The sequence below is a fragment of the Malaclemys terrapin genome, chromosome 1 (assembly GCF_027887155.1).
Source record: "Malaclemys terrapin pileata isolate rMalTer1 chromosome 1, rMalTer1.hap1, whole genome shotgun sequence".
Taxonomy (NCBI): Eukaryota; Metazoa; Chordata; order Testudines; family Emydidae; genus Malaclemys; species Malaclemys terrapin.
The window spans coordinates 11,332,679-11,350,770 of NC_071505.1; the positions used below are offsets into that span (position 1 = coordinate 11,332,679).

General features: G+C 47.3%; 1 protein-coding gene across 1 annotated transcript in view; it reads right to left on the bottom strand.

Moving 5' to 3' along the window:
• The window catches only part of SFMBT2 (Scm like with four mbt domains 2), a 210,095-nt gene that overhangs the window by 169,837 nt on the left and 22,166 nt on the right, over positions 1-18,092 (bottom strand). Inside the window, exon 2 of the mRNA XM_054016151.1 lies at positions 10,303-10,460. Within this exon, the coding sequence (XP_053872126.1) occupies positions 10,303-10,408 (106 nt within the window). The 5' untranslated portion in view covers positions 10,409-10,460. The remainder of the gene's footprint in view (positions 1-10,302; positions 10,461-18,092) is intronic.

The following is an 18,092-nucleotide window of genomic DNA, read 5'->3' on the forward strand; positions in this document are numbered from 1 at the left end:
GTTTTCTGTGTGCATACTTAAGAACAATGGTTCTATACCAGGACTCCTTGCTACATCCCTCCCCTCTACTCTGATCCCATCTAGACAGGATCTTCCCCACCCCACCATCACCACGACCACCACCTCTCCGTTAACAATATGGGAAGGGCAGCATGATCATGAGCCCATGACATCAGCTCATGCCACCAAGCTTGAAAAGAGATGCTTAGCAATTTAATAAAATTCACTGATTAGCTAGGACCATAGATGTGAACAATAACAACGTGGCCCGTGGTTGCTCACGACCTCAAAGTTATCATCCCTACCCGGCCCAGCAGGTTGCTTGGAACTTCACGACAGCAACAAGCGGGGAAATAATACTTCTGTGGAGTCCAAGAGCTGCTCCAGAATGCAGTAAGCATTAGGTATATTCCCCTACCCAGTGTTCACTGCCTTGACTCTTCTCTACATCCCTCTCCTCTATCCCCCAGTCCCATCTAGCCAGGATCTTTCTGGCACCCCTACCCCCCAATCACCACCAACACCTGTGCTATGCTCAAATACATTTCTGCCTCCTATAACCCTTCCCAGTAACGTGCACTTAACAAGCGGTGCTGCCTTCCCCCTTACTTGTGGTTCTGGGAAAGCCTTTAAGCTTAAACAGGGGAAAAACTGAATTCCTCTCCCCGGAGGCCTCCTCAATATGAGCATGTGCGATTTCTCACAGGCTAAGGAAGGGAACAGGGTGGGAGCCGCTTGTTAAATGCTTGGCAGCTCATCATTGAAAGTGGTTTCTCAGATGTCTGCACCAGTGTTTCCTCAAACTGTGAGGCCTGTTTCTCCCTAAGGGAGACTGAGGCAAGGACAGGGAAATGAGCAAAACAAAAAGACTGTTTTTCCTCTCCTGACTGGAGTGTTGTCACAACGGACTCCACGAAAACCAGGGCCAGCGACTGCATGAGGAATGGAAATACTTACTGCTTACGACATGGGAAAGGATCCAGCGGGGAAGAATCATAGAATCATAGAAATGTAGGGCCGGAAGGGATCTCATCTACTCCATCCTCCCTCACGGAGGATGCACAAATGAACCTACACCATCCTTGATAAGTCTTTGTCCAACCTGTTCTTCAAACCTCCAATGATGGGGATTCTACAGCCACTCTTGGCGATCTATTCTAGTGCTTAACTACCTGCACATTAAACCCATTATTTCTTGTCCTACCTTCAGCGAACATGGAGAATAACGGAGCACCCCTTCCCCCCGCTTTATAACAGCCCTTAGCCTATTGGAAGACTTATCAGGTCCACCCTCATTCTTCTTTTCTCAAGACTAGCATGCCCAGTTTTTTCAACCTTTCCTTACAGATCAGGTTTTCTAAACCTTTTGTCATTTTTATTGCTCTTCTCTGGACTCTCTCCAATTGGCCACATCTTTCTTAACGTGTGACGTCCTTAACTGGACACAATAATCCATTTGAGACTTCACCAGTGCCAAGCAGAGTAGAATAATTACTTCCAGTGTCTTACATATGGACACTCCTATTTATACACCCCAGAATGTTAGCCTTTTTCACAACTGCATCATAGTCTTGGCTCATATTCAATTTGGTATCCACTGTAACCCCAAGATCCTTTTCTGCAGTACTACTCACTAGCCAGTCATTCCCCATTTTGTAGCCGTGTATTTGATTTTTCCTTCCTACGTGCAGTACTTTGCACTTGTCTTTACTGAATTTCATCTGGTTGATTTCAGACCAATTCTCCAATTTGTCAAGGATGAATTGAATTTTAATCCTGTCCACCAAAATGCCTGCAACCAGCGTGGTATCATCCACAAATTTTATAAACTCTTATCTTTTATCCAAATTATTAATGAAAAATATTCAATAGTATCAGACCCAGGACCGACCCCTGTGGGACTTCACTTGGTGGGTCCTCCCAGTTTGACAGCAAACCGTTGATAACTACTTATTGGCCTTTCAACCAGTTGTGCATCCATCTGATAGTAATTTCATCTAAACCACATTTCCCTAGTTTGCTTATGAAAATGTCATGGGGGACTGTGTCAAAAGCCTTCCTGAAATCAAGATATATCAGATCTACTGCTTCTGCCCCATCCAGTATGCCAGTAACCCTGAAAAGAAGAAAATTAGGTTGGCTTGGCATGATTTGTTCTTGACAAATCCATGTTGGCTATTTCTTATCACCCAATTATGCTCTACGTGCTTACAAATTGATTGTTTGATCATTTGCTCCATTATCTTTTCAGGAATTGAGGTTAGGCTGACTGGTCCATAATTCCCTGGGTCCTCCTTTCCACCCCCCTCCCTCCACCTGTTGAAAATGGGTATTAAGTTTGCCCTTCTTGAGTCCTCTGGAACCTCACCCATCTTCCATGAGTTCTCAGAGATAAATCACTAAAATTCAGAGATTGCTTCTGCTAGTTCCCTAAGTCCCTAGGGTAAATTTTGTCAGACTCTGTCAACCTGAATACATCTAACTTATCTAAATATTCTTTAACCTGTTCTTTCTAGCTTACACTCCTTCCCCCTTGTTGTTATCATTAATTGTGTTACACATCTGGTCACAATCAACCTTTTTAGTGAACACGGTAGCAAAATAGGCATTAAACACTTCCGTTTTCTTGGTGTCTTCCATTATTAGCTCATCTTCCCTCTAAGTAGTGAGCCTACACTTTCATGCCTCTTTCTCTTGCTCGTAATGTATTTGTAGAACCTCTTCTTACTGCCTTATGCCCCTTGCTAGGTGTATCTCATTTTGTGCCTTAGCCTTTCCTATTTTGTCCCTACATGCACGCGCTATTCTTTTACACTCATCTTTAACAATTTGTCCACGTTTCTACTTTTTGTAGGGCTCCTTTTTGATTTTCAGGTCATTAAAGAGCTCCTGATGGAGCCATATTGGTCTCCATTTCTCCCAGTAGTCCTCCTTCACAGAATAGCATCCGATGGTAAAGAAAGCCAAAGCCCTCCTGTTGACACCATCTGTGCAACCACACATTCTTCTCCAAGATGTATCTGTCCCTGCCTGGACTCTTATCTTCAGCTGGCACAATGGACAAGAACACATCCTGCAACCCCAACTCTTTAACCCTTGCTCCCAGAACTCACTGCTGATCCGCTTAGGGCCATACCTGGCAGTATCATTGGATGAGCAGCGTGGGGTAGTGGTCAGAGGGTCAGATGAGCCTCAGCAACCTTTCTATGATGTCTCGGATGCAGGCTCCAGGAAAGCAGCATGCCTCCTACAAGGTCAGGTCAGGTGGGCAGATAGATGCCTCCATCCCCGTCAGAAGTGAGTCCCCGACCACCACCCCCCTACAACTTCTCCCCTTGGGTGCACTGGCCGTGAGTCTCCCAGCCTTGGGGGAAGGTGGCTCCTCTTCCCCAACCATTGGGATTTTCTCTTTTCTCCTGTTGCCAGCAGCACATACTGGTTCTTCACCCCAGGTCCCCTGTCCATTGAGAACATCCTGCTCACATAGGCGTCCCAAATCCAGCATTTCCCTGCACTTCTCATTCCGTGAATCCTTCCACCTGGGGATGCTACATTCCCCTAACTCCCTACCCTAGGCATCGGGGGAGATCAAAGCTAAATGTGGATCCTTAGAAGAGACGGGCACTGTCCCCAGGCACCCCCCACTCCCTGTGCCTACACTGCCCACAAGGGACTGATCTTTTCCTTCCTGCTTTCCCTGCATCTCCCCCTCCAACAGCCACATGGCTTTTCATTGACTCATGGTTCTACTAAGCCAGGACCCTTGAAGGCTTTAATCTGCCCATGTCCATTCCTTAGAGGAGGAACACAAGAGCAATGTTCGGGGAAAACCTTGTCTACTACTATCATCTAGAAAGTTAATCGGCTTGTCCTATATCGCAGGAGTGTTTCACATGAGGTGCAGCATCACTGTTCCTGTCCCATGGCTTTAAATAACGGTCACTATCACATGGAGACAGGCCCAATTCTCCTCTCACTCTGCTTTGGTAAATCACAACCAACGTTCTGGAGCTCCTGCAATTACACCAGTGTCTCCTCACTTACACCACTTTACAGCCAGGGCCCTCATGAAGCTGTGGTAACCTACTACCCCTGCTGTGAATGACTGGAGAATTCCGGCTTCAAGGCACTGCGCTACCCAGTGGAAAAGGTTTTCTCCTAAGATTTCTCACCATGGCTATTGTGAGTATCGTGGTACTCTAGTGGTACCAATGGTTGCGGGGCATGTGTATTATTAGTATTGTGTTCATGCCCAGAAGCCCCAGTTATGGATCATTGCTTCAAAAAGAGGATTCCTGCCCCAAAGAGCTTAAAATCTAAGTAATTGTGTGGACCAGCTGCCACCATGGTGTGATCTAACCCTGCTCCAAGCAGGTCTAGAGAACATAATGTTCAAAATATGAGGGGTTGCTGGCGCCTTGCCTAGGCTGGCACTGCTGCGGCTGTTACCAACACCGCCAGCAGAGTGGAGCTGACCAATGGTGGCAGAAACTTTAGAAACAAAAAACACCAAAAGGGCCTAATCTTCATTCACATTTCTCTGGCAGTGCAAAGGGGCCTCCAAGCAGGTGTTAAATGAGCAACTGCCAGGTGTAAAGGGACCTTTGTATAAATGAGAATCAGGATCCATATGCAGACAAGGCCAAAGAGCTCAAGTTCCTAGAGTCTCCTGGGGACATCTGAAAAGGCATTGGCTCCCAAAGGTACAAGCGGACACACAGTGTCAGGAAATTCAGCGTGTCTGCAGAAGACCTCCGGGTTGTGATTTTCTCTCCAACAGGTGACCAAAAGGAGGTGAAATCTAGGAAAAGATCCATGTGCGGTGTCCAGTCCTTCACACTCAAGTGCCTGTGACTGACTGCAGTGAGATGGGAGTCAACGTATTGCTGGAACTCTCTGGTAGAACTGGGAGGAGCCTTGTGAGAAAGGAGGACTGAGTACAAGCAAGGTCCAACTATATATATATATTTATTTATTTATATCAATATATATATACATACATACATACATACACACACACACACACACACACACACACGAAATACTGGGAGAGAGGAAGTGGTCTCTGGAGTAAGAAGTGTTCACAAGGAAATCATATTACTGTTTCTTTAAGGGCCCAGAGCCAAGAGCCTGCAGAGAGGGTGGGGGCAAGGTTTCCCTTCCCCACCCCAACCAATGGGGAATGAGCTGGGAGAAGGGGACCAGTATAAATGCTGCCTCCTACCACATAGCAGGGCAGATACCAGGAGACATCAGCGGGGAAAGGCTGGCCTGCTGCAGACCCTGAAGCCTGATGGCTAATTAGGAAAAGGGGCCCGCTAAGGGAGAAGCTGGCAAAAGCCTTGCAACTGGCTAACTCATAACCCAGCTCCAAACAGGAGAACAGGGGAATCCTGTTTAAAGAGACTATTTTGAAGGACAAGCTCCAGCTCCAGGAAGGGAGCTGGGGGAGTCTCCTGAAACAGGACAAGAAGCTCAGAGGGCCCAGAAAAGGGCAGAAGATGCTTCAAGTGCTTGATTTTGTTTGTAGTTCTGAGCTCTGCTGAAGGGCCAGGGAGAAGCCCTGAGACCTGCTACTCCGGAGAGAGGAGTGTGATGTTTTGTTTTGTTTTCATTCACTCCCATGGTGACTTGGAAGGACTTTGTTGCCAGCCCAGGGGAAGCCAGGGGAAGGGACTTCAAAGTGGCCAGCTTGGGGTCGGACCATTTACAGCTAGACTTGGACACCCGAGAATTGGACTGAACTTTTAAGTGACTGGGCCGGAGGGCTAGGCTGCAGAAGGCCCAGACAGAGATGGACAATAGGAAGAGATGACCAAGGGGAAGGTATGACAACCCCACACCTACCCACAAGGGGGCATGCCGGAGTGACCGCTACCATCACAAGGAGCCGTTCCCACTCTCAGTCTCCACCCCAGATCTGGCACAATTCACAGTGATAAAAATAAATAAAAGTCATTCTCAACTGACTGCTGTTTGGGGTTCAGGTGTCCACAGAAGCTTCCTTCATAACTGGCAATCCCAGAAAAACTCCCTTCTCCCCCTGCAGAATGTGGATGGGGCACAAGGACCCAGGGCCGAACCAGGGACCTCCAGAGCTGAAAGGCTACACCTCTACAGCTTGAGCTAAGACCCATATCCTCTGTGGAGTGGGCATAGGAAATGGGGAGACACATAACACATCCGGAAGAGTGGCTTACATACCTCTTCTGAACAGAAGCATGTCCCAAACATTTGAGGCCCACAGCAGTTCACATCCCAAACAAGCTGCCACATACACAACCACCACCTTCTTAGCCAAAACTGGAGATCACCAGAGCTATAAACATGAGTTTAAGCTAAAGAGCCAGGCTGTCTACATGGGGACTAGATTCATATTCTCCAAGGACTGGGAACACTGCCTAATGGGTTATGCTTGTGCGGCTGCAACCTGTGTTCGGTGAATAAATAGAGAACTTCCGTCTGTAGGGCTGATGACCTGGTGCCTTTCATGATGAACCTTAAATTCACTTCCTTTTACAAGGCATCAGATGAGATTTTCTGGGTCAGGGACAAAGTGGCGGGAAGCAAAAAGCCTCCAAGGTGACAAATCTATTCAGTTCAGAGGTCACTGCCCATTTACATTGGCCTTGGATTCCTACCATGAAAACCGAGGTGAAATACAAGGGCCTAATATCAGCTTTCTAAAGAGCAAAATGAAATCCCTGTTGCCCATGGGATTAGAAGAATGGCTGGATGTTGTGGATGTGAATGTTGATGGTCAAGAGACAGAAACCTTGAGTGACTGAATTCCTATGGACAAGGGACAGCCTGAGAAGAGGCAAAGAGAGGATCAAATAAACCACTCGAGGAGAGCAACTGGTTGAATTTGAAACGCAAAGAAAAGCAGTTTGAAACTATTCAGTAGCTTCCAAAGAGCTCAGGGGTCCAATTCTGCCAGTTCCCCAGTGCTTCCTGCAAGGTGCTGGGCCATGTTAGAAGCTCCCAGCATCATGCCCTTAGAATCTTATTCTCCAGGGTGTTCTACACCCTCTACTAGGGGGGAGTGGAGGGGCACTGCCCTCGGCAGATTGGAGCCTTCAGGGATCTTATCTCTGATGCAAGCATTGTAGCAGAAGCCAGATGCTTTGGAGATATTCAAAGATGCGGGAGCTAGACGAGTTCAAAACCTAGTGAAATAACCCATCCACTGCAGCATCCCAGCTTAGAGAACCGTGAGGCTTTCACTTTTAAACAGAGGTTGGATACATAAAGAAAAGGCTTCCAAGGTTTTTCAGATGTGATTAAAAATATAAAGTTACGATTGGCAATTCTGTTTGAGTTCCTTTCAAATAGAATGCAGAGCTATCAATTCTTTTCTTCAAGAGGTTTATCGGGAAGGTGAACAACAGAACATTAACAGCATGGTCTGAAAGAAGAGATCCGGTAAGTCCTGGAAAAGCATCGAAGGGGATTTTAAAAGCATTCACCACTGGCCTAACTCTGCTTTTCTTGAAGCCAATGGGATTTTAATCATTGACTTCAAAAAGGGAGCGATGGTTAAATGTCCATTGGCTTCCATGGGAGAAGAGTTAGGCCAACACTGAGCACTTCTGAAATTCCTCCTCTAATTCTTACTTACAGTCTACAGCCTCAGGGGTATGGTCATTTCATTCACCAGGAGCGCAAGGAGAGTGCAGAACCTTTAAACAACTGGGGCCAGAGTTGCAGAATTCTCGGCACCCAACAGCCCGCACTGAGAACACTCCAGGTTCTCAGTGCAAGCTACCGGGGCACTGAGCTCATTAGAAAATCTGATCCTCCATCTGACATTTATAACTCAGTTTCATTTTATCATCAGCAAGCCTCATGGAAATGTCCGATTGTTGAGAAAAGGATTTAGTGTTATCAGCCCCAGGACGAATACGATAATGTAAGACACACATATCAATCTGATGAGCTGTACAATACTGGTTATTAGTCATTGTGTGGATTGCAGAAGCCCTTACCATCAGCACCCCCCCCTTCCCCTTAACAGAATCTGTCCATGCCTCCCCCCAACTCACCCACCTGTTACTGCACAGCCAAACCTTCCTCAGCAGCAGAGCTTGGGCTGAAGGCGGAGCTGGGGGCAGAACTGGGGATGGGGGAGGAGCTAGGGCTAGAGGCGGAGCTAGTGCGGGGGCAGAGAGGGAATGGGGTAACGCTGGGCTGGCAGAGTAGGGGGCGGAGTGGGGCTGATCTTGCCTGGAAGTGGAGCTGGGCTTGGAGGCAGAGTAGGACTGGGAGCGGAACAGGGCTGGAGGCGGAGCTGGGCTGGGGGCATGGCGCTCCCTCCCTGCCCCTTCCTTGCGCTTCCCTCCCCCGCAACATTCCTCCGTGCCCCCTACAGTTTGGGGACCACTGATATAAACACGTTGTTTTTATTACACCCAGAGTAATAATTACATTACATCACAACCAGAGGCGTGACTGCAGCATGTGTAGACACACCTGAGCTAGCTTTTATCTAGCTAACTCAAGTCACAACAGCAACTAAGCCTCGGCAGCACGAGGCTGGGACCCAGAGTATTTACTTGACTGACTAAGCCCATGCTTCTGCTGCCACATCACTGCTTTTTTTAAAATCAAAGCTAGCTTGGGGTATGTCTACACATGCTGCAGTCACACCTCTGATTACAGTGTAGACATGTCCACAGTCCCTGCCCTGCAGCGCTTACAGCCTAAACAGGGTGGGAGAAAAGGATACAACATACAAGCAAAACACAGGGAACTGAGACGCTAATCGGTAGCAACTGGCCACGGTCACAGAGAAGAACCAGTGACCGAGCTGGCAACTGAACCCAGGAGTCCTGGATCCCTGTCCAGAACTTTAATAGCAAGAGCATCATCACTCCTAAGGAAGAGCCTTCATCTTCCCAAGTTTGGAAAAATAAAGAGCTAGAAACAGTTGTACTAATAGTTCGGTGGCCGTGTATTAAATCGTTCTGGATGATTCACCCCTGTGCAGAGAACCAGAACAAAGCCTATGTGCCACTTAAACCTTATTTGGAGTAGTCAAGTGGGACTGAAGTGCCGCACAGACTGCATGCTGGTGCTCTGCACACAGTGGAGTTTCACCCCGAACGAGGCGGGAGTCACAGATTCCGAGCTCACTTTGCAAAGCCTAATGAAAGATACTTCGAGAGAATTGAATCGAATCTGTAAGGCTAAGATTATGTCTCGGAGGTCGGGGAAGACATGGATTCTGTGACTTCCAGAGACCGCCATGACATTTTCTGCTTCGGCCCTGGGGCAGCAGGGCAGGAGCTGTAAGCCCCCCCAGGCAGGGGCCCCCACAGCTCTCAGCCAACACGGGGGGACCTGGAGCTCTGAGCCACCACGGGGACCCCTGCAGCCACAGGAGGACCCCAGAGCTCCAAGCCACTGCAAGCAGCAGGGGGGACCCCGAAACAATCAACCGCAGTGGCGGCAGGGGATGGACGCCACCTCTTCCCTCCTATAGCAGGTCTCGGGCTCTCATCCCCTCATCAGACCCATTTTATCACACTTATTTTTAGTAAAAGTCATGGACAAGTCACGGGCTCCCACGAATTTTTGTTTATTGCCTATGACCTGTCCCTGACTTTTACTACAAATAACTGTGACAAAATGTTAACCTTATCTATAAGTCCTTGTGCCGCACTCATCATCAAAGTCTAGGAACACCTTCCAGTAGTGCATTAAACAATGCTGTCCTCGGGAGCCAAAAAAAAAAATCTTACCGCGTTATAGGTGAAACCGCGTTACATAGAACTTGCTTTGATCCGCCGGAGTGCACAGCCCCCCCCCCCCTCCGAGCACTGCTTTACCGCGTTATATCCGAATTCGTGTTATATTGGGTTGCGTTATATCGGGGTAGAGGTGTACCTATCAGTCACACGTTTGTTCTCTCATCTTCTCCCCAGGGAGGGAAGCACATGCAATGGAGGTACACCCCTTAGCACCATTTGAGAAATGTACTGCACGCTCTGGTAGCTGGGATGTTTTTTGTGGGGGGAAAAAAAATCTAAATAAAAACACACAGGACAAAAAAAATTTATAGAAAAAGTTGATCAATCCAGCTGATTCAAATAAAGGAAAAACTTCCAAACATTTTTAAAATTTTGCTTTTCTTCCCCAAAAATTTACAAAAGGGTTGAAAAACAAAGGAAACGTTGTCAAAAGTTTTGCCAATTTTCCTCCAAATGTTGTGGGAGTTTGAAAAATTTCATCTTGTACAAGAAAATCTGTTTTATTTACTTAAACATAAAAGTGAAACGGACATGGAAAACAAGAGCTCACCTGAATCAAACTGTTCTCTGTTCCCATTGGCTGGACTCTGACCCTTCTCCTGGGATAGATGTTGAGTCTCTTGCGTGGCGGAAATCAAAGACATCCTAGTTTCCATTGCTCACAGTAAGATTTCTTCCTTTCCTAATTCATCATGTAACAAAAATGTCCTGCAGGAGAGTAAAAGAGACTAAATGAGCAGCCTATTTTGACCAAGTAAACACACTTCCCTGCAAGTCACCCTGCATTTTGATTGCTGTAATTAATCTATCTACTTCTGTGGCTTTTATCATTACAATATCTGAGCACCAATGAAGTTATCCTTTGAGATGGGGATGATAATACTTCTCCATTTACAGATGAGTAACAGATTAGGATCCAATCCAAAATCCACTGAAATCAATGGGATTCTTTCATTGATTTCAGTGGGCTTTTCATCAGTCTATTGGTGACTTGTTCAAGGTTATATAGAGAGTCTATGGCTGAGCTAGGAATTTGGTTCAGTCCAGTGCCTTAGCCATAAAACCCATTGTTCCTCTGCTACATCTCTAATCTGTTCCTGAAGTTCTTCTGTATACTTGATCTTAACAGGGCCACGTGCTGAAAAGCAGCATGGCTAGTACTGAGAGTAACAGGCTATAAATCTGGAAACCTGGCTTCTTTTAAACCCAAGTGCCACTGTGATGCTGAGCCATGGCTCTGTCTCCGCACAATGCACCATCCAGTGCAGCTCAACCAACCAGCTGATCTAAACCAGTGGTAAATCACTACAGCCCTGGAGCAAGGAGAATGCAGGGAAGGATTCTGTGACACGGGGGGTTTCTCTGAGTCACCAGGCCTACCAGGGATGATGCATCTTACATATCACCCTCTGCACAGGGCTGTGCCTTAGGGTATGTCTACAATACCCGCCGATCCGGCGGGTAGTGATCGATCGATCAGGGATCGATGTATCGCATCTCGTCTAGACGCCATACATCGATCCCCGAACGCGCTCCCCGTCGACTCCAGAACTCCACCAGGGCGAGAGGCGGAAGCGGAGTCGACGGGGGAGCGGTGGCCGTTGATCCCGCGCTGCGAGGACGTGAAGTAAGTCAATCTAAGTCGATCTAAGATATGTTGACTTCAGCTACGCTATTCTCGTAGCTGAAGTTGCGTATCCTAGATCGACCCCCCCCCCCAGTGTAGACCAGGCCTTAGGGCTGGTCCCCACTTAGTCCGGACTTCGGACTAAGGTACGCAAATTCAGCTACGTTAATAACGTAGCTGAATTCAAAGTACCTTAGTCCGAACTTACCGCGGTCCAGACGCGGCCGGAAGTCTCCCTCCGTCGATGCCGCGTACTCCTCTCGGCGAGCTGGAGTACCGGCGCCGACTGTGAGCACTTCCGGGATCGATCCGGGATCAATTTATCGCGTCTTAACCAGACACGATAAATCGATCCCAGAACATCGATGGCGTGCCGCCGGACCAGCCGGGTAAGTGAAGACTAGGCCTTAGAGGTACAATCTAGCACTTGGACTGTAAATTCTTTGGGGCAGAGGCTGTCTAATTATAAGTTTGTACGGGGCCCAGCAGAGTGGGGCTTTGATCCTGATGGGAACTTTTGGGTATCACTGGAAGACAAATAGTAAATAATAGATTGTTATTGGAGAAATGTCCTTGTTGGCCTCTTTGTCTATAAAACGCCTAGTGCACTTTGGGCTCTATATAAATAATGATCATTTCGCCACTTCATCTTTATTTCTCCTGATATGCATTATACACCATGACTATTTCAAACTCAGCTAAACTCAGAATGGGTATATCTGTCATCCCCAGTGTACATTCTCTTTCAATTAAGTATGAAACTAGAAGCAATCAGTCCACTGGAAGTCAAAAAACACTAATCCTTCAGTAGAGAAGCGCTGGAATATTTCCGTAAATATCATTAATAAGGAATTGGTTATGTATCAGCTTTTTACATGAAACTTATTTCGAGGGGAGGGGGGAAAATGGTAGTTAAAGCTTTTATTTTTCCCTTGGTAGGTTCAGATATTTTTACATTCACCCTAACCAGACAGTAAGGGAAGGTAATCTGGGATTGGAAAAGCAATCAATTTAAAGGTGCCAAATCAGTCATTTTAAATAGAACTCAAGGGTAACCATATAAATACGACGCAGAAAGATAAGTTACTCAGTAGTATAGTTAAATCTTGAGAAGTTCCCATTACTTTGACAGGACAAAGATATGAGCTAATGTGAAGTTTAAGGTGTCTGCTCAGACAGCTGTAGTGTTTATACTGGCACATAGCAAATCACAGTTTCTGTTAAAGAAATATTGTTAAGGAAGGTTAGGCTCTGATCCATTAAAAGGGCCCATCTGCATCCCAACCAAGTCAGCAGAGTTCTGCATCAGTGCAGAATTGGCTTACGCGTTTATAAATAAGAGATGTTGAACAAAGCAACAGAGGAAGAAAAATGTTTTCGCTATTATGTTTTAAAAAAAAAAGTCAGTAAAAACAGTCTTGATCTGGAGTTAAACAGTAGTTGCTGCAGCAGTGGGAATAAGAAATCTGGTCCAAAGCCCACTGAAATCAATGGGAGACTTTCCACTGAATGCACTTTGGAGCATCCCCAAGAAAGAGAAAGTGAAACGTCCATGAAACTGAGGAGTACATTTTCATTGTCCAAGAGGAGGAAATGAACAGAGGCAAAGTAAATGATCACCAGCGGCAAAGTTTGACTGAGAACGTCCCTAAACTCTGGAGAGGTGGACACAGCATTTGTGTTTCGGGCTCATCAGGTCAACACATATAAATGGTCAAGAGAAATTCAAAGGGATTTTGTTTAAACACGTTATTTATGTATTTTTACATTACTAAGGAACACAGTTTTAAAAAAATAAAAAAAAGATTATACTGTGCCATCTACCTCTAAGAAGATTCTTGTAAAGTGTGACCTGGTAATGGCCTATGGCCAATCTTTTCTTGTTGGGAATGGTTACAAGATCATAATTTATTATAAAAGAACATTTAAAGCCTCTTCCCAGAATGATCTGAAAAGAAGCCCCAAACTTCCTCTTCTGCAAACCAAAGATGCTCAGGTATTGCTCTGAGCATTCGCATTTACATAACTGGCTTTCAGTGAACGCTGATTTAGGCTGTTGATTAATAAATAATAAAATAAAATAGTAGTAATAATAATAAATAGAGAAAAATGATTTGGATCACAATAGAGTCTCCAACCAAGATCAGGGACTCATTGCACTAGGCACAATGGTATTTAAAAAACCCAAACACAGTACCTTCCGTAACGAGCTTACAGTCTAGAGAGACAAGACAAACAGGGTATGTCTCCGCAGTGACTAGACACCTGGGCCAGCCGTCTTGGGCTCACGGGGCTGAAGCTGCGGCGACGTTTCATCATTGTGCTGGCTCCTGGGCTCAGGCTATGGCTGGGGCTCTAGGACCCTGCCAGGTGGGAGGGTCCCAGAGCTCAGGCTGCAGCTTGGAAGCCTACACAGCAATGAAACGGTCCTGCAGACAGAGCCCAAGTCGGCTGGCACGGGCTAACCACAGGTTTTTCTTTGCTGTGTAGACAGACCCACAAAGGCTTAGATGGGAAAAAGAGGCACAGGAACTTGCCCAATGTCACTCCGCAGGTCCATGGTAGAACCCAGATCACCCTAATCCGGTGCCCTATATACTGACCACACTGCTTCACAGTGATTGCGGTTAATTATTATTAAGATGTATTAATACTAGACCCTTGACAGGAGAGATAGAAACACACAACCCCTGCCCCGAAGGAGCTTACAATCTAACGCCCCAATCCTTCAAAGTGACATGCATCGTCAGGACCCCCAAACTCTTATAAAGCTGAAGTCAAAGAAATTTTGCCCAGCTCTAGGGGTTCAGCTGTGCAGAGCTGAATCCATGATCAGGGTTAAATTGCAGATGAGATGCTCCAACTAACAAACAGCAGGGAATGGACAGGTTTGGAAAGACAATAAGATCGCTCAGTGATTCTACCTAGGTACTTGTCTGACACCCCATCCCCATAATATCTATGCACATCTCAGGGATTCAGTTAAAGAGGAGATTCATAGGTAATGAAGATGCTAACAGGCTAGCCTGTTCCATCTCCCCGTTGGAAGGGCCCTCCATGGGACCTGGGGTTTAGGAAGTAGGGAATACTGCTGTAGAGGTGTCTAGCTGTCCCCCACCCCATGGGGAGGCAGAGACCCACATGTGAAGGGCATGATCAGACCCACAAGACTGAATTAGTCTGACAAAAACACATGCCCAGATTCTTCAGTGTTCCCAGCACTTGCAATCTTTGGCATTACACTTGATGCCCCAGCTCCTGGAGTGATGTGAATAAGTGAAAATCTCAGCTTTCATTTAAAAAAAAAATTGCCTCAGAGTTGCCGAGACTCAAGCACCCCATAAAAATTCAAAAAACAGAAGAAAAAAAATCTGAAGGTTTTTAAACCAATCTGATGATTTGGGGGTGGGGGGCTCACTCCTAATTTTTGGACAGTGCAGTTGGCAATACTGATTCTTCTACCGTTCAAAGTCAATGAGACGCTTCCCCTCCTAGCGAACACCTGCTGCTCATGCTTAATTTGGCGTCTAATCCCATTCACAGGCAGCAAAAGAATTCTAATAAAAAATAATCTATTCTCCTTGGTTGTTTCTTCCCACTGCCGGCAGACCCACAACTAGACTTTTGTCTCTAATCTTCTGCGTCGTCGTCTCTATCAATATTGGCTCTTTGCATAAAAGACGACAGCACCTAGAGTTTCACCATTTTAAATTCCTCCTCTCTTGTCAACTCCAGCTCATTTTTCCTTTTTATAATTCACATTGAGAGGAGAACCCTGTCCTGATACCCAAACGCAACTCCCTTCACACCTCACACAGGTCCCTCATTCCCCCACGATCCTTTGGTGACCTCCTGTCCTTGATCCTTGAAAATTATTTACATCAGAAATGCAGGACCATGGAACTGAGGTCACAGAAAGTCCTTCACAACGGACGAAAGACTCCTACAGCATGGTAAGCTTCCTGCAGGAGTCATTGCTGGGGGTTGTCACACCGGTGTACCTCTCAACTGGGCCTTGGGGCAGCTTGAGAAGTAACACTCCCACTGACTCCAGAAGAACCTGGTTACTTTGGCAACCGACAGGGACCTTAGAGGGGATGGAACCAGCCCCCGCCCTCCAATAATATCCCTGTTCAGGGGATCTCCCCAGCTAATGTAAAGACTTTATGCCAGCCTCGCTCCCAGGTCCTGTTGTGGGGGGCTGATCGGGGGCATGCCAGGAGAGGTAGGGAGTGAGTCAGGGATGGATCGGGGGCATGATCATATGGCTGTTCTCTCTGGAGAAGACTATGGGGCCTTTTCCTTTCTCCCTGCCACACCCGTTTTTGCCTCAAGTGCGTGAACAGAGTAACTGAGTTCCGATCCCATGGATTTCTAATCCCGTGACTTTTGGGGGGGGTGAGGGGGGACGAGGGGTGGAATTGAACAGTGGAAAATGGTACCACCTATCATATGGAAAACAAATTGGGACCCACCAGAGTGCGTTGCGGCATAGAGCTGTAGTTTCAGTTCAAGCCCATATCTAATGCGTAATTTATAATCTGTAACTTTTAGATGTAAGCTTGACAAGCTTTAAACCTTTCGAACTCCAAGTGCTAAAGCCTCATGTCAAAGCGAGAGAGGAAACTGCTTTGGGCTACGTAGCGGTGTGGTTACCCCGCTCCTGCCCTGAAGGGCTTAAAACATCCCTGGGAGAGGGCTGTGGCAGGGAAAACAGCTAATAGGCTGATTGGGGAGGCAGCCGCACCTGGGCCACGTCCCAGTCAGGCCTCGGCTGGCCCTATATAGGAGGCTGGGAGCCAGGAGGTCAGCAGTCTCTCTCTAGTGGTAGAGGGAGATGGACCTGGCTGCAGGGACCTGAGCAGAGTACCGGAGTGGAGCAGGGCTGGGGAAAGGCAGAGGAGCTGGGGAAGCTCCAGCATGGAGAGCCCCAGGCTGCGGCCTAGCAGGCCAACGGGTACTGGGGGTTGCAGAGGGCAGTGCAGGGGTAGGCAAAGGCAGCAGGTCCAAACCCTCCTTGCCAGTGATGAGTGGCTTTTACACTGCAGTCTGCCCCAATGAGTGGGGGCTAGATGGTGACTGGCAGTAGCCCACGACTGAGGCAACGTGGGGATTAGAGGGTTGGAGGTTCCCCAGAGAGGGGATGCCCTGAGAGAAAGGGGTTCCTGCCAGGGGACAGCACCCCAGATAACAGGGCACCGGGTCGGGGAAGGACATGGGGGCCAAGCAGTAGCGGGACACTGGCCTGCAGAGGGTGTTCCAACGGCTGGAGAGCTAATTCCCGGAGGCGCCGGAGGGGTGAGTCTTGCATCGTTACAGGCTAGTTGGCCAAACAATTACCTAACTGTGAAATTAGGTGTGGCAGCCCTCAAGGGACAAAGAGGCAGAACCGGGCATCCAGCACAGGTCTACATGCAGATGTACCTTTTTAAATACCACTGCAGAGCTGGCACGGTCACGCCAGCTGACTCCTGCCATTCCAGAATACATCCTTCTATGACTTCACAGCTACCAAGGACCTCACTGCTCTATGGAACTAGTCTAGAAGGCCTCCAAACTACACGGGGCAGGGCTTTTTAGTCTTATGCACGACGGGAGCAGCTGTGGTTGAGTAGCCTAAGCACACAACTGGAAGTGGGTTTGAGTCCTGACTCTACCACTGACTTGCCACGGGACTTGGTGCAACTCATTAAATCACTATGTGCCTCACTTTCCCCATCTGTAACATGGGCATAATGGTGTTCTCTCATCTTTATAGAGCCATTTAGAACAAGTGGAAAGGGATGTAAGTGCAAAGTCCATTACCTTGAAAGATTTTATATCCCAAAAGGTATTAAGATGTATAAAAACCTCTTTGGTGGCTGTGATGAGATGGAGAATTCTGGGGTTTGACAGCAGGATAGGAGCGGCTCTGAATTTTCTTGGATGCAGTCACAGGATGAGCTGGCCTCTTAACATTAGGCAGGGTCTCAGCCCCAGCTGTAAAGCCCAAGGGTCACATGACAGGGACAACATGTGACTAAGAACAGACCTGTTGGGAGCCCCCTGGGTGGGAGGGAATTTTTAGGAGAGGCGGGAGTTAGGGTGCTTGGCCCAGAAAGGATCAATGCCACTCCACAGTCTGTTTCTGGCACTTGTCTCCGAGAATAAATTGATTAAACCTAAAGCCTTGGCAAGACACCATAATACCACCTAGCTCTTAAGTGCTTTTCACTATTAGATCTCAAAGTGCTTTACAACAGAGTATCACAATCTTCATTTTACACAGGGGGAAACTGTGGCACATAGATGTGAAGAGGTTTACCCAAGGGCATCTAGGAGACTCGCCGCAGAGCGAGGAACAGACCCTTGGTCTCCTAGGCCCCAGTTCAGAGCCCTCACCACTAGGCCACACCACCTCTCACAAAAAAAAAAAAAAAAATTCTCTGCCCAGCATGGGCTACAATTCCCCTCACTTCTCTCAGTCCTTGTGGGACCTTGTCCTGACCCAGGAGTCTCTCTACTCCCTGCAATGCTCCTGCTGGTCTTTATAAGGACCAGGTGCTCCTCAGGCAATCACCCAGCCTCACAGCCTTCACTGGGAGGCAGCTGTTTAGTCACAGGTGGGGCTGGACCCCCTCTCCTTAAGAGCCAATCGCCCTGTGGCAGACAGGTGCTATTAATTACGTGGCTTTATGGAGCTCTTGGACATGGCAGTTTCAATGGCTAAGTGC